General features: G+C 52.1%; 2 protein-coding genes across 2 annotated transcripts; both read left to right on the top strand.

Moving 5' to 3' along the window:
- Nucleotides 291-7,658, top strand: LOC8057468 (ABC transporter B family member 19). Its single transcript, XM_002447914.2, has 10 exons — nt 291-989; nt 1,091-1,145; nt 1,258-1,433; nt 1,560-1,760; nt 2,183-2,442; nt 2,529-2,845; nt 2,931-3,154; nt 3,369-4,188; nt 4,295-4,536; nt 6,124-7,658. Exons 1-10 carry the CDS (start codon nt 705-707, stop codon nt 7,330-7,332), a joined length of 3,789 nt encoding a protein of 1,262 aa, XP_002447959.1. The 5' UTR covers nt 291-704; the 3' UTR covers nt 7,333-7,658.
- On the top strand, nt 9,563-11,605 carry LOC8073428 (pectinesterase). The gene is made up of 2 exons (XM_002447913.2): nt 9,563-10,560; nt 10,654-11,605. The coding sequence occupies exons 1-2, from the start codon at nt 9,564-9,566 to the stop codon at nt 11,346-11,348; spliced, it is 1,692 nt and encodes a 563-aa protein (XP_002447958.1). The 5' UTR covers nt 9,563; the 3' UTR covers nt 11,349-11,605.

Genomic DNA, 14,489 nt, shown 5'->3' with positions numbered 1-14,489 from the left:
AAGTGCTACAGTTCGAAAACACTTTTGAAACTAAACAAGGCCCGTGTAGCTTTACGCCATACAGTACGTACACAGTCGCGTACTACCCACTTGTTCCGCCGTAAACTCCATGGCTCCGTCTACAGATACCGCTGGCATGTGGGCCCGTGGCCCATCGTCCAGACGCTGCGATACCTGACACACTGCAATACCCATCAACGTACAGGTCTGTGAATACACTAATCTCACTGACGTATGGGCCCCCAAGTTTCAGAGAGCCGCGCCCTCTCCTCCCACTCCCACTCCCACCGCACAGTCACAGTCACCACACCAGAATGGGAGAAGCCGGTTGATGCCGAGGCGCGTCGGCAGCCTGCTCGAGCGCGCGCGAGCTGAACGGCTGAACCTGACCCCTCGAGCTCAACCTCAACTCCTACGCTCGCCCCGAAGCTTTTTTTAAGAACCCCCAAGTGCCCGGCCAAAATATAATCCGTGCACTGCGGCGACAGTGGTGCTCGCCTGCGGTAGTAAGATCAAAGGCGAACAGCGGGTGCCGCTCGAGGAGGAAGAAGAGGGAGGGAGCGGCTTTTGAGCTCGCTCTGAGGTCTCAGTCACACCCCCTTCCCCCACTGGGTTTTTAGATCCAATGCCAAGGCCGTGAGGCCGCTAGCTCTTGTGTCGCGAGGAAGAAGAGTCGACCAGAGAAGCTAGGAAAGGCGTAGGCAATGGCGGAGGGCGATGCGGGGAAGGCGGAGGCGGGGAGCTGCAGCGGCGCCGGAGCCGGCGGCGGGTGCGACGCGGTCAAGAAGCGGCCGGAGCAGAGCGTGGCGTTCCACGAGCTGTTCGGTTTCGCGGACCCGCTGGACTGGCTGCTCATGGCGGCGGGCAGCGCGGGCGCCGTCGTGCACGGCGCCGCCATGCCGGTCTTCTTCCTCCTCTTCGGCGAGCTCGTCAACGGCTTCGGCAAGAACCAGCACAACCTCCGCCGCATGACGGACGAGGTGTCTAAGGCATGTATCCCATTCTTGGCTCCGTTCTTCTTCTTTTGCTGTTTCTCTCTGCCGGCTGCCGCTATGGTTATTGACGCTGACGCTCAAGCTTGTGCTTACAGTATTCGCTCTACTTCGTCTACCTCGGCCTCGTCGTCTGCGCCTCGTCCTACCTAGGTGGGTGCCTCGCCCCTGCTCCCTGTTACACACTCCTCCTATCCTCGCCGCCGGCGTCGCGGCGTCTCCATGGTCTTAACCCTCCGCGCTCCCCTGTTCCGTTGCCGTGCAGAGATCGCGTGCTGGATGTACACGGGCGAGCGCCAGGTGGGCGCTCTCCGGAGGCGGTACCTCGAGGCCGTGCTGCGCCAGGACGTGGGCTTCTTCGACACCGACGCGCGTACCGGCGACGTCGTCTTCAGCGTCTCTACCGACACGCTCCTCGTGCAGGATGCCATTGGCGAGAAGGTGACCTTGCCAATCCCTCTTGCCCTCTCCTGCCTCTCTCGCCACCTCAGCTGGCTCCATGACTCCAGCGTGCCTAAAGATCTGACGACTGTGGTGTGGCCGACGGAAATGGAATAATGTTTGCAGGTCGGCAACTTCATCCACTACCTGGCGACATTCCTGGCCGGGCTGGTCGTCGGGTTCGTCTCGGCGTGGCGGCTCGCGTTGCTCAGTATCGCCGTCATCCCCGGCATCGCCTTCGCCGGCGGGCTGTACGCGTACACGCTTACTGGCCTGACCTCCAAGAGCCGGGACTCGTACGCCAACGCCGGAATCATAGCCGAGCAGGTAGCATCTCGCTTCCCCCAACCACTGATGCGGGCACGCAGTACTATTTCCGGGAACTCCTTTCCATGCCAACAAATCGAGATGGCTGGGTGGGCAACATCACTGTGGAGTGTGGGCTCTAGCTCGTTCCGGTCAAAGAGTCCAAGGCAGCAAGGTAGCTGGGCACATGGCATCAATATGATGTCGTTTTGGATCCTTTCAAGCTTTCTTGTTAGATCCAACCAGCTCTTTTCGAGGGATGATCTCCCGTTCCATGTCGTTTTGCACCTTTTCACGAAGTAGCTCTTCTCACCCATGTTGTACTTGGCTACTTGTTCTTTGGGGTGACAAGCCCAAATGCAGGAAATGTTACTGTTTGCACTTTTTTTTATGAAACTTTTTAGTAATTTTGATGCCAAGGTTTCTACCTTTATGTTGCCTAGGCCATTGCCCAGGTGAGGACTGTCTACTCTTATGTGGGGGAGACCAAGGCCCTGAATTCCTACTCGGAGGCGATTCAGAACACCCTGAAGCTGGGTTACAAGGCCGGGATGGCCAAGGGGCTTGGCATTGGCTGCACCTATGGAATTGCTTGTATGTCATGGGCACTGGTGTTCTGGTATGCTGGAGTGTTCATCCGGAACGGCCAGACAGATGGTGGCAAGGCCTTCACTGCAATTTTCTCAGCAATCGTCGGTGGCCTGTCAGTACTAAAAAAATGCTCTTATGCTTTCTAGCAGTTTCGCAGATTGAACCAATCTAACCAATGTGTTGATTTGTGTATTGCAGGAGCTTGGGGCAGTCATTTTCAAACCTTGGAGCATTCAGCAAAGGGAAGATTGCTGGCTACAAGTTGCTGGAAGTGATAAGGCAGAGGCCAACGATAGTTCAGGACACGGCAGACGGGAGGTGCCTTGATGAAGTACATGGCAACATAGAGTTCAAGGAAGTGGCCTTCAGCTATCCTTCCCGCCCGGATGTCATGATTTTCCGTGATTTTTCTCTCTTCTTCCCTGCTGGGAAGACCGCAGCGGTGGTTGGAGGCAGTGGGTCTGGAAAGAGCACAGTTGTAGCTCTCATTGAGCGGTTTTACGATCCTAATCAGGGTGAGCAAATGAACTGTGCACCTTATGTTGTTGTCACTTGTCAGTCTATTTAATTTTTAATAAGTGGTCATGATTGTTGCTGCAGGGCAAGTTTTGCTGGATAATGTAGACATCAAGACGCTGCAATTGAAGTGGCTTAGGGAGCAGATTGGTTTGGTGAATCAGGAACCTGCACTTTTTGCAACTACAATTCTTGAGAATATTCTTTATGGCAAGCCTGATGCCACAATGGCGGAGGTTGAGGCTGCGGCTACTTCAGCCAATGCCCATAGCTTCATTGCTCTTCTTCCTAATGGCTACAACACTCATGTGGGTTCTAATTCTATTTATATTCTAAATTCTAATGATATTTGCACTTCATTTCTGTTTTGATTTCAAAACACTTCATTTCATGTTTTGCAATTTTCTCTTAAACACATTTGCACTTATTTTTTCCTGTAACAAAATAATGTCTTCTTTATCGCTATTCTGTTTATGGTAGCTAATACTGACTTCTTGAATGCGAACCCTTTGCTGAACATAGGTGGGAGAGAGGGGACTTCAGCTCTCTGGTGGTCAGAAGCAACGTATTGCCATTGCCCGTGCGATGCTGAAGAATCCAAAACTCCTGCTACTAGATGAGGCCACTAGTGCACTCGATGCTGGTTCAGAGAATATTGTCCAAGAAGCCCTTGATCGATTGATGGTCGGCAGGACAACCGTTGTGGTTGCCCACAGATTATCAACAATAAGATGTGTCGACATGATCGCGGTGATACAGCAAGGCCAGGTTGTTGAGACTGGTACTCACGATGAACTCCTCGCCAAAGGAAGCTCTGGAGCGTATGCTGCACTCATCAGATTCCAAGAGACAGCCAGAAACCGTGCATGCCCATCAACTCGCAAGTCTAGGTCATCCCGCTTGAGCAATTCCCTCTCCACTCGGTCACTGAGCCTCAGGTCAGGAAGCTTGAGGAACCTGAGCTACTCATACAGCACTGGTGCTGATGGCCGCATCGAGATGGTTTCCAATGCCGACAATGACCGGAAGTACCCAGCACCAAGGGGTTACTTCTTCAAGCTCCTAAAACTGAATGCACCGGAGTGGCCTTACACCATACTGGGTGCTATTGGGTCCATCCTATCTGGGTTTATCGGCCCGACATTTGCCATTGTGATGAGCAACATGATCGAAGTGTTCTATTACCGGAACCCCAACAAGATGGAGAGCAAGACCAGGGAGTACGTGTTCATTTACATCGGCACTGGGCTGTATGCCGTTGTGGCATACCTCGTCCAGCATTATTTCTTCAGCATCATGGGCGAAAACCTGACCACCAGGGTGCGGAGGATGATGCTTGCCGGTATGAATCCACAGGCTGCCCTCAACATGCTTCTTCCCATCCTGGCATCCCCACACAACGCGATAAGATGAGCATGCTTTAATCCCTTTAAAATTTTTCTATGCAGTGATTTTGAGGAATGACGTCGGATGGTTCGATCAGGAGGAGAACAATTCAAACCTTGTTACCGCTCGCCTCTCCACAGACGCTGCTGATGTGAAGTCGGCCATTGCTGAGCGGATATCGGTGATCCTGCAGAACATGACATCCCTCCTTGTGTCCTTCGTGGTCGGCTTTATCATTGAATGGCGGGTGGCTCTCCTCATCCTCGTCACCTTCCCTCTCCTCGTCCTCGCCAACTTTGCCCAGGTAAACGCAATGGAATACTACTAAAACTCGCGTTTACTTCAATTGCAATATTCAGTCATGGCCAATCTGAGTTTAGAAATGCTGCCGGGGTCGGATTCCACTCAGTGGTTTATCTCGATTAGCAGAATTTGACCCATCTATTTTATCCCAAACCAAGCCCTTTACACGACGCCCTCACCTGCGTGGCTGTCGCCCCATTTGGGGCTCAGGCAGCCGTTGCAGCTGGGCTTCTGAATCAGCTGGAGACAAGAGGGGGACAATTAAATTCATAAGCACGTCATGGTAGGATCCATGGCCCATGCCGCGGCTGCCTCTGCCGCGACTGGCATGGATTACTGTGCGGGACATGTGCGCCCACTGGCAAGCTTTGCTCCTCTCGTACTGCTCTCACCCCTTCTTTAATCGAATCCCATCCGCAAGTGCACGTTCTTATTCATTGAACTCGGTGTAAATAACTCGCAAAGGACGCTCCCCCGAGTGCATGCGTTTAGGCACGGCGCCATTAATCGCGGTGGCAGCAGCTTCGATTGCTTGCCGCAAATGTGTTTATATTTTCAGAGCGACGAGGACATGATGCACGGCGCCATGGATAAGGGTTTCTGGCTTCAGGTTTCACGCCCGTGGCCGTGGTGGTGGTGGTCCTCCCGTCCTTTGGGCCTGCGAGGCTGCCGCGGCAGTGTCTGTTTGCACGGCCGCCTCGTGCACGGGAATCTGGGGCTTTTGCCTGCCTCTGCTGCTCCACGGGGCCGGGGGGCAGCCGGCTTTACGACTCGCAGTCACGCACATGGCCGTCTCGCAGGCTCTGCGGCCGTGTCCTGTTGCCGTGATCGCGTCGTTTCCGCGGGGACAGTGCCCGCGCAGAGCGCCGCGCCCCTGCCTCTCGTTTTCGCGCCACAGGACCAGGGGCCATGCCCTTGGCTTCCTTGCTCGCAATAAGGGCATTGGGAACGAAAATTTTTTGAGTGTCATATCGGATATGTCCGAAGGATGTCGGGAGGGGTTTTTAGAAACTAATAAAAAAACAAATTACATAGTTCGTCAGGAAACTGCAAGACAAATTTATTAAGCATAAGTAATATGTCATTAGCATATGTGGGTTACTGTAGCACTTAAGGCTAATCATGGAGTAACTAGGCTTAAAAGATTCGTCTCGCGATTCTCAACTAAACTGTGTAATTAGTTTATTTTTTTATCTACATTTAATGTTCCACGTATGTGTCTAAAGATTCGATGGGATGGATTAAAAATTTTTGGGTGGGGACTAAACAGGGCCTAATTTGCTGCGGTGAATCATGGAGATTGCGTGACCCATGCTAGGCGTGCATGGCCATGGTCCATGGGCCATCTCGCTTTCAGTGACGGCCATGGTCCATGGGCCGGCAGCACGTTCAGAGTTTCGAACGAATGCACTGCCGAATCATTGCGTCACTCGTACACTGCCTTTTCAGGCTTGCAATTCGGGCATGTGTATGCTACTGTTTACTCTGTAATGATCACGTTGATGACGTAGGCGCTGCTTTCTGTATGTGGATGACGACGATGATGGCTGACAAACTGACTGACGGTTTCGTGTGGTAATAATGGCAGCAACTGTCGATGAAGGGCTTCGCGGGCGACACGGCCAAGGCCCACGCCAAGACGAGCATGATCGCCGGGGAGGGCGTCAGCAACATCCGCACGGTGGCGGCGTTCAACGCGCAGGACAAGATCCTGTCGCTCTTCTGCAGCGAGCTCCGCGTCCCGCAGATGCACAGCCTGCGGCGCAGCCAGATCTCCGGCGCGCTCTTCGGCGCCTCCCAGCTCTCCCTGTACGCCTCCGAGGCGCTCATCCTCTGGTTCGGCGCGCACCTCGTCCGCACCCACGTGTCCACTTTCTCCAAGGTCATCAAGGTGTTCGTGGTCCTGGTGATCACCGCCAACTCCGTCGCCGAGACCGTCAGCCTGGCGCCGGAGATCGTCCGCGGCGGCGAGTCCATCCGCTCCGTGTTCGCCATCCTCAACAGCCGGACCCGCATCGACCCCGACGACCCGGACGCGGAGCAGGTGGAGTCGGTGCGCGGCGAGATCGACTTCCGCCACGTCGACTTCGCGTACCCGACGCGCCCCGACGTGATGGTGTTCAAGGACTTCAGCCTGCGGATCCGTGCCGGGCAGAGCCAGGCGCTGGTCGGCGCGAGCGGGTCCGGGAAGAGCACCGTCATCGCCCTCATCGAGCGGTTCTACGACCCGCTCGCCGGGAAGGTGATGGTGGACGGCAAGGACATCCGGCGCCTGAACCTCAAGTCGCTGCGCCTCAGGATCGGGCTGGTGCAGCAGGAGCCCGTGCTGTTCGCCGCCAGCATCCTGGAGAACATCGCGTACGGCAGGGACGGCGCGACGGAGGAGGAGGTGGTGGAGGCGGCCAAGGTGGCCAACGTGCACGGCTTCGTGAGCGCGCTCCCGGACGGGTACCGGACGCCCGTGGGCGAGCGCGGGGTGCAGCTGTCCGGCGGGCAGAAGCAGCGCATCGCGATCGCGCGCGCGGTGCTCAAGGACCCCGCCGTGCTGCTGCTGGACGAGGCGACCAGCGCGCTGGACGCCGAGTCCGAGTGCGTGCTGCAGGAGGCGCTGGAGCGCATCATGAAGGGCCGCACCGCCGTGCTGGTGGCGCACCGGCTGTCCACCATACGCGGCGTGGACAACATCGCGGTGGTGCAGGACGGCCGCGTGGTGGAGCAGGGCAGCCACGGGGACCTCGTGTCCCGCCCCGACGGCGCCTACTCGCGGCTGCTGCAGCTGCAGCTGCACCACGGCTGATACGTGCGCCCCGCTTGGATCGGAGTACTAGCTACGTGCAGCTCCCGGCGCCGGCGCGCGCGGCCGGTGTAGATACGTGCTGGAGGGCGGTGTAGCGTGGGCGTGGCCCAACCGTGGCCGGAAGACGTGTTTTGATGTAAACCAATCAGGATTGTGCCGACGACTGATGCTGTATTTCTGCTTGCACTGCTGGCGGCTCTGGCGGTGTTAGAAGGATCATCCCCTCCTAGTAACTATCAGATTCAGATGAAATGTTGGACCCAAATTGGATGTGTACGCTTCACCACGACCAGAAGTTGAGAACCCAAGATTCGTCTTTGCTACTACTTGTAACTTGTACTAGGGTCTTCGGACCTTGCTGAGAAGGGCGGCCGCTGCTAACAGGGGGCCACGGAGAGCGTCACTGCCCGCGGTGGCCGCCGGCGGCGGGACAGGTTCGCCGCCGCTGTCATCCCTGTCGGAGTAACGGTCAAGCCATTGGATCGGGCCATGTTTCTTCCGGGCTGGCCCATCCAGAGCAGCAGTCACTTTGGACCGGACAAATGTTTGTGGTCCGGCCCACCTTTGTAATCCGAAGATAGCATGTTTTGTTTCTTCTTTCAGCACACTCCTCTTTTCTCTTAATTTGCACCTGTCACCTATGTCTGCAAGAGTAGTTTTTTTGGTGCTAGCACTAGAGTTCGACTGCTACAATATCTATAGTAAGGCCACAAGCCAGCCACATTTTTTAGACCCTTGGATTATATTCAAATTATGAACATATTGTGGAAGAAGGCATGCATTTGTATGCCCGTTTGCTTGTAGTTGGTGCCAATTCGCAGGCATGTCAAGTAGGGGGAAGTAAAAATGGTTGAGACCATTATGGAGAAAGAAGGCGTCCATAACTATAATCTCAATGTATAATCTAGGATCCAAACTGCTAGGGATTTTTTATCTACAATAAAGATTCTAGAATCCAGATTCCAATAATCCCTTAGGGAACCTCAATTTGCCTCTGTTCAGTGCGTCTCCAAGAGTCCATTTGCTCTAATTAACAACTAGAGAATGACTGCTATAAATCTACAACATCTATGGTTGGATTCCAGTTTACCACGATTCAGGACTACACCAAAGTTGCTCTTATATCTCTTCTAAACCTAACAACCATAGAACTCTCAAAAAAATGGTGAAAGTGTTATAGGGGAATCCTACAACAATTGATATTATTTTCTGTTATCAAAGCATAGAAGTTGTCATTTTATGATTCTAGTTTAAGCACAACCATTTCCATTAGTTATTTTTGATAAAAATAGAAAAAATCCAGTAGTGATCGCTTTTGTTTTCATATATAGTACCATTTCCAATTGTTTTCATCACTAAAGCAAACCCAAAATCTCACTAGCCGCTTGGAGGAACGTCTTTGAGCACTAAGCTATAGTGTCCTTAATCTCCGTGAGTATCTTTGGAACGATACTCAAAATAATCTATGAGGCTACGAACACCATGTGATTGCAATGTCAGACGACCCCTTGAAAATACATGTTAGTCACACACTCGTGTTCATCAATTGCTAAAACCACAATTCAAAAATTGGGGCATAGATATGTTCGAGCGTTCATATGGGTGTGTGTGCATGTACGTGACCGTTCACGTTTGAATTATGTTTTAAAAAAACTTGTACATATCCTGGTGTTGAAATCTGCAATATACGTGCCATTCCACTCACCCCCCTTCCCCCTCCAATGAGGCACAATGCACGATGCGTCGTCCAAGCCAATGGCTATGGTAAGATACGAGATACCAACAAACAGTGACGAATGCTAACCATAGTAAGGAACTTATATTTCGCGAAGATCATTTTAAGCAACTTGAGCAAAGACAAACAGCTAAGCGCAAAAGAGAAAAAAAAAATATATTTGGCGAAGAGCTTCGTCCAATTTAGGCTCATCATAATGCCGTCCTCCAGAATTAGCACAACCCATTTTAGAAAAGGTGCTACAAGACAGTGGTCAGCTATGAAGCAGACAAGATCTACCCAAATATGCCTCAATCCAGAATGGAAAACCCATTGACCACCTCAAATAGACGATGCTCTTCAGCATGTCAAAATATAGCGACTCCCAACGAACACGGCCTGCCGCACAACAACGGTGAACCCATGCATCCACGTCCGTCCGTACGCAGCCATTTCGTCCTCAAGGCCGCTATAAATTTGATCCTCGTCCGATTCAACGACAAGCTTGCGGCCCAAGATGGCAAAGGCTCTCCTAGGTGGCCTGTCGGCGATCCTCGTCGTCGCAGTGGTCGTCGGCGTGGTCGCCACCGTCACTCGCTCCGGCAAGAAGGCCGGCGACAACTTCAACGTCCCGGGGGATGCCTCCCTTGCCACGTCCGGCAAGTCGGTCAAGTCCCTGTGCGCGCCCACGCTGTACAAGGATTCGTGCGAGAAGACGCTCTCCCAGGCCACCAATGGAACCGAGAACCCCAAGGAGATCTTCCACAGCGTCGCCAAGGTGGCGCTGGAGTCGGTGAAGACGGCGGTGGAGCAGTCCAAGAACATCGGCGAGGCCAAGGCCAGCGACAAGATGACAGAGAGCGCGCGCGAGGACTGCAAGAAGCTCCTCGAGGACGCCGTGGACGACCTCAGGGGCATGCTGGATATGGCCGGCGGCGACATCAAGGTGCTCTTCAGCCGGTCCGACGACCTCGAGACGTGGCTCACGGGCGTGATGACGTTCATGGACACCTGCATCGACGGCTTCGTGGACGAGAAGCTCAGGGCCGACATGCACTCGGTGCTGCGCAACGCCACCGAGCTCAGCAGCAACGCGCTCGCCATCACCAACAGCCTCGGCGGGATCCTGAAGAAGCTGGACCTCGACATGTTCAAGAAGGACTCGCGGCGCCGGCTGCTGTCGTCGGAGCAGGACGAGAAGGGGTGGCCCGTGTGGATGAGGTCGCCGGAGAGGAAGCTGCTGGCGGCGGGCAACCAGCCTAAGCCGAACGCCGTGGTGGCCAAGGACGGCAGCGGGCAGTTCAAGAGCATCCAGCAGGCCGTGGACGCCATGCCCAAGGGCCAGCAGGGGAGGTACGTCATCTACGTGAAGGCCGGTGTCTACGACGAGATCGTCATGATCGCCAAGGACAAGGTCAACATCTTCATGTACGGCGACGGGCCCAAGAATACCCGCGTGACCGGCCAGAAGAGCTTCGCCGACGGCATCACCACCATGAAGACCGCCACCTTCTGTGAGCAGCAATGCAAATCAATCTTGTTTATATATATAATATATAACACCGTACCATTCTGCATTTGTTTTACAATCTTCTGTGGATTCGCAGCCATCGAGGCGGCCGGGTTCATCTGCAAGAACATGGGGTTCCACAACACGGCCGGCGCGGCGAAGCACCAGGCGGTGGCGCTCCGCGTCCAGGGCGACCTCGCGGCGTTCTACAACTGCAGGTTCGACGCGTTCCAGGACACGCTGTACGTGCACGCCAGGCGGCAGTTCTTCCGCAACTGCGTCATCTCCGGCACCATCGACTTCATCTTCGGCAACTCGGCGGCGGTGTTCCAGAACTGCCTCATCATCACGCGGCGGCCCATGGACAACCAGCAGAACTCGGTGACGGCGCACGGGCGCACGGACCCCAACATGAAGTCCGGGATCGTCATCCAGAACTGCCGGCTGGTGCCCGACCAGAAGCTCTTCGCCGACCGCTTCAAGATCCCCTCGTACCTGGGCCGTCCATGGAAGGAGTTCTCGCGCCTCGTCATCATGGAGAGCACCATCGCCGACTTCATCAAGCCGGAGGGGTACATGCCCTGGAACGGCGACTTCGGCATCAAGACGCTCTTCTACGCCGAGTACAACAACCGCGGGCCCGGCGCCGGCACCAGCAAGAGGGTCAACTGGCCTGGGTTCCACGTCATCACCCGGAAGGACGCCGAGCAGTTCACCGCCGGGCCGTTCATCGACGGCGCGCTGTGGCTCAAGTTCACCGGCACGCCGCACATCCTCGGGTTCAAGTCCTAAAGGCCGCATGGCATGGCATGGCATGGCATGGAGCGATAGTGAGGTGGCAGTGGCACGTACGTACATTTTGGTGTGTATGTACAATGATCGACAGACGTGCAAGCAGATATATGTACCTGAGGTGTCGCAGGACAGGAGGGCTAACGTTAACGTTTGTACCTTTACCAATTTTCTTTCCTTTTTCATTCCTTTGGTTGTTGCTCTTGGTGAAATTCTTCAGTAAATGAAAAGTCTTTTGGACAATGATTTGTTGCGACGTTGGTTAATGCAGTGTGTGTGTGTGTTCTGTCAAAAGTTCGTTGGGATCTGTCATTGCAGGGCAGCTGATCGATCTCCACACGGCGGGCAGTTTTTTTTACCAACAAGTGATTAGCGTGCGCTAATGACCAAATAATATGACGATATTCTCTCTTTTTAAACACTTCTCCTACCATCATGCCTCTTTGGTTTTGGACGAAGCCAAGCAGACATGCTATAGACGAAGGAAGTGCCCACCCAGCTGGAGGGCTAAAACCTGTAGTTTTGAAGTTGAAATTCCAGCTTTGAAGTTGGAGAGTATCTCCAGCTGTAGGAGAAAACTCCAACCCCCAAAACTAGTTATTGGAGGAGATACAAAACGTGTTTTGTGATTTTGAAGGTCTTCTCTCTAGCAGCAGAATGAGAAAATTCAATCTCCAATGAGAAAAATAGTGGATTAGAGGAGAAGAGGTCTCTCCTTTATTTGAGGAGTGGAGGCTATGATTCGAGGGACCGAGAATTTTTTTCTTATTATGGTTAGATTTGAGGAACTGCTAAAGTTACAAGACTTTCAAAATAATATTTTTTTTTTTATCATTGGAGGTTAGAAAAAGGAGGAGTCCTAGAGATGCTCTCCCTTTAGTTTTGAAGCAAGAATCATCGTCTTGAGCGCCTTGCCCGCTCAAGAGCAAGGGATTAAGGTTATTTTGGACAGCCTTTAGCATACCAAAGAATAATTAATTAGAGTGGATTTTTTTTCTGTTTTCCTTATTAAGGCCCTGTTTGGTTCCTCTTGCTAAATTTTAGCTAGCTAAACTTTAGTCACTTTAGTAGCTAAAGTTCTAAACACATTGACTAAAAGGAACTAAAATAGTTTAGTTCTATTAGTCATCCAAAAGTAGCTAAATTAATTTTAGCTAGCTAAAAATTTAGCAAGGGGAACCAAACATACCATGAATGTGATTGTGTGTATCTCCAAGAAACAAACATTTCGCAGCTTTAGTGGCTATCACGCCATGGCCCAAGGTAGGAGGGCATGGTTTGATACCTCACAGGCGTTGTATTATTTTGCACGACGGCCTCTACCGAGACACCGTTTGACGCGAAGTTCTGCTATTGAGTTCGCCGTGAGCTCCTCTGGCGCGACCGTGCGAGTTCCTCCATCGTGACCTCCTCTGGCGTGATCTCTGGCACGATCTTGATGTCGTCCTCCACGTGAGCGAGCGATGCACGTGGTAGCCTTCAACGTCGGTAAGCTGGAAGCACGGCGTGGCGTAGTCCAATGACGGTGGCCGCAAAAACGATGGCAGCCGTCCAACACGCCCGTCCGCTCTCGGACTACGCCAACACAAGATGAGGATCACACAAGTCAGCCGTGTTCGGTCTGCCCTGGAACCTCTTGGTGTAGTTTTTCGCTATGATCGGACTCCCAGTGCATCATATGACCTAACAATGAGCATCGTGTCCGGTCAGAGGAGGTGGTGTGTGCGGCTTCGTGCGACCTGACGTTGGGTGCGCCTGGTCGGCCTAGGGCGACTCTGAGCCACTGGGATTGAACTGAGAAGAAAACCACGAGAAATACTGCGGATACTCGTTCCTATGGCCGTCCATGGCAGATGCGGCGAGTGGAGTAGATCCGATGACAGAGACGGTGGGAGGAGCGAGGGAAGGGGGCATGGAGCTCGATGGTGGCGGTGATGGAGAGAGCACTGAGAGTGGGAGAGAGTGAGCGAGCTGGGAGTGAGCAAGAGTGAGGGAGAGTGAAGGGATAGGGTTTGAGTGGGGCTCGAATAGGGGCAATGATGAGGGGCATCCTGTGTCTAGATGGGAAGTAAAGTAAATTTTGCCCCTAAAGGCACATACTCTTACAATGTGGACCACAAGATTCACACTGAGTTTCGTGTCCAGCAGGAGAGATAATTTTCTATTGTCTCTTTTTTAGTGGGCACGAATCTCAATGTGAATTCAATGGTCCACATTGTAATGGCATGTACCCTTAGGGAGAAAAAATTGCGTCCCCAGATGGGCTTCTAGTCATTTTTAGCAAGCTTTGGGCTACTACTTTCCTAAATGACATTTTTATTCACCTTTAGTCAATGTGATTAGAACAAAGTGACTAAAAGTGACTAAGCCCTTGTTTAGTTTTTAATTTTTTCTTTAAGATTTTTCATCACATCAAATCTTTGAACGCATGCATGAAACATTAAATATAGCTAAAAAATAACTAATTACACAGTTTACCTATAATTTGCAAGACGAATCTTTTGAGCCTAGTTAATCTATGGTTGACAATAATTGTCAAATACAAATGAAAGTGCTACAGTAGTCAAAGCCAAAAAATTTTGCCAACTAAGGCCTAACTTTAAGAGCTCCCAAGGAAACTGTTCAAGGCTCGTCTTGTTCATTTGGCTGTTCAACCATGATAGAAAGTACTATTACCTGATTTATTATGAGAGAAAAATACTGTTGAATAGCTGATAGATTCGACTGATAAGCTCAAACGAACAAGTATATATTTTTTTTATTTTTTTGGTCAGACAGAAGTTTGTAAGCATTATATTGAGCTCAAAATATATGTGGAGGTTTCGAGCGCACTAATATAATATGCGGTTCTGCGTTTTCCTTTTACTTGAAGAAAACTTTGAACAGTTCCCTCATAGCGCCAATCTAGGACTTGATGAAATGATGACTGGGTTATTTATCGCGTTCATTCTCCTCCATCCGTTAGACGGTACCTTAGCAACCACGACTATAGAATAGAAGTTGAACTTTTTGGTAGTAGTTGCTCACATGATATGTTCGTCTAACCACGTGATTATTACCTCTGATCAAATTGACTTAAAAAAACAGCTCCATTTTTTAAATTACACTATAAACGCATAAACACACATGTACACTCACATA

The sequence above is a fragment of the Sorghum bicolor genome, chromosome 6, assembly GCF_000003195.3.
Source record: "Sorghum bicolor cultivar BTx623 chromosome 6, Sorghum_bicolor_NCBIv3, whole genome shotgun sequence".
Lineage (NCBI taxonomy): Eukaryota > Viridiplantae > Streptophyta > Magnoliopsida > Poales > Poaceae > Sorghum > Sorghum bicolor.
The sequence above is the reverse complement of the archived record's forward strand: the minus strand, read 5'-3'. Positions and strand labels throughout refer to the sequence as shown.

Excerpts from the sequence above, each read along its gene's own strand:
- LOC8057468 (XM_002447914.2), top strand. The coding sequence starts at position 705 with ATGGCGGAGGGCGATGCGGGGAAGGCGGAGGCGGGGAGCTGCAGCGGC. Across the intron at positions 1,761-2,182 it reads CCGGAATCATAGCCGAGCAG|GCCATTGCCCAGGTGAGGAC; the intron begins GTAGCATCTCGC and ends TATGTTGCCTAG. Across the intron at positions 4,537-6,123 it reads TCCTCGCCAACTTTGCCCAG|CAACTGTCGATGAAGGGCTT; the intron begins GTAAACGCAATG and ends TAATAATGGCAG.
- LOC8073428 (XM_002447913.2), top strand. The coding sequence starts at position 9,564 with ATGGCAAAGGCTCTCCTAGGTGGCCTGTCGGCGATCCTCGTCGTCGCA. Across the intron at positions 10,561-10,653 it reads CATGAAGACCGCCACCTTCT|CCATCGAGGCGGCCGGGTTC; the intron begins GTGAGCAGCAAT and ends GTGGATTCGCAG.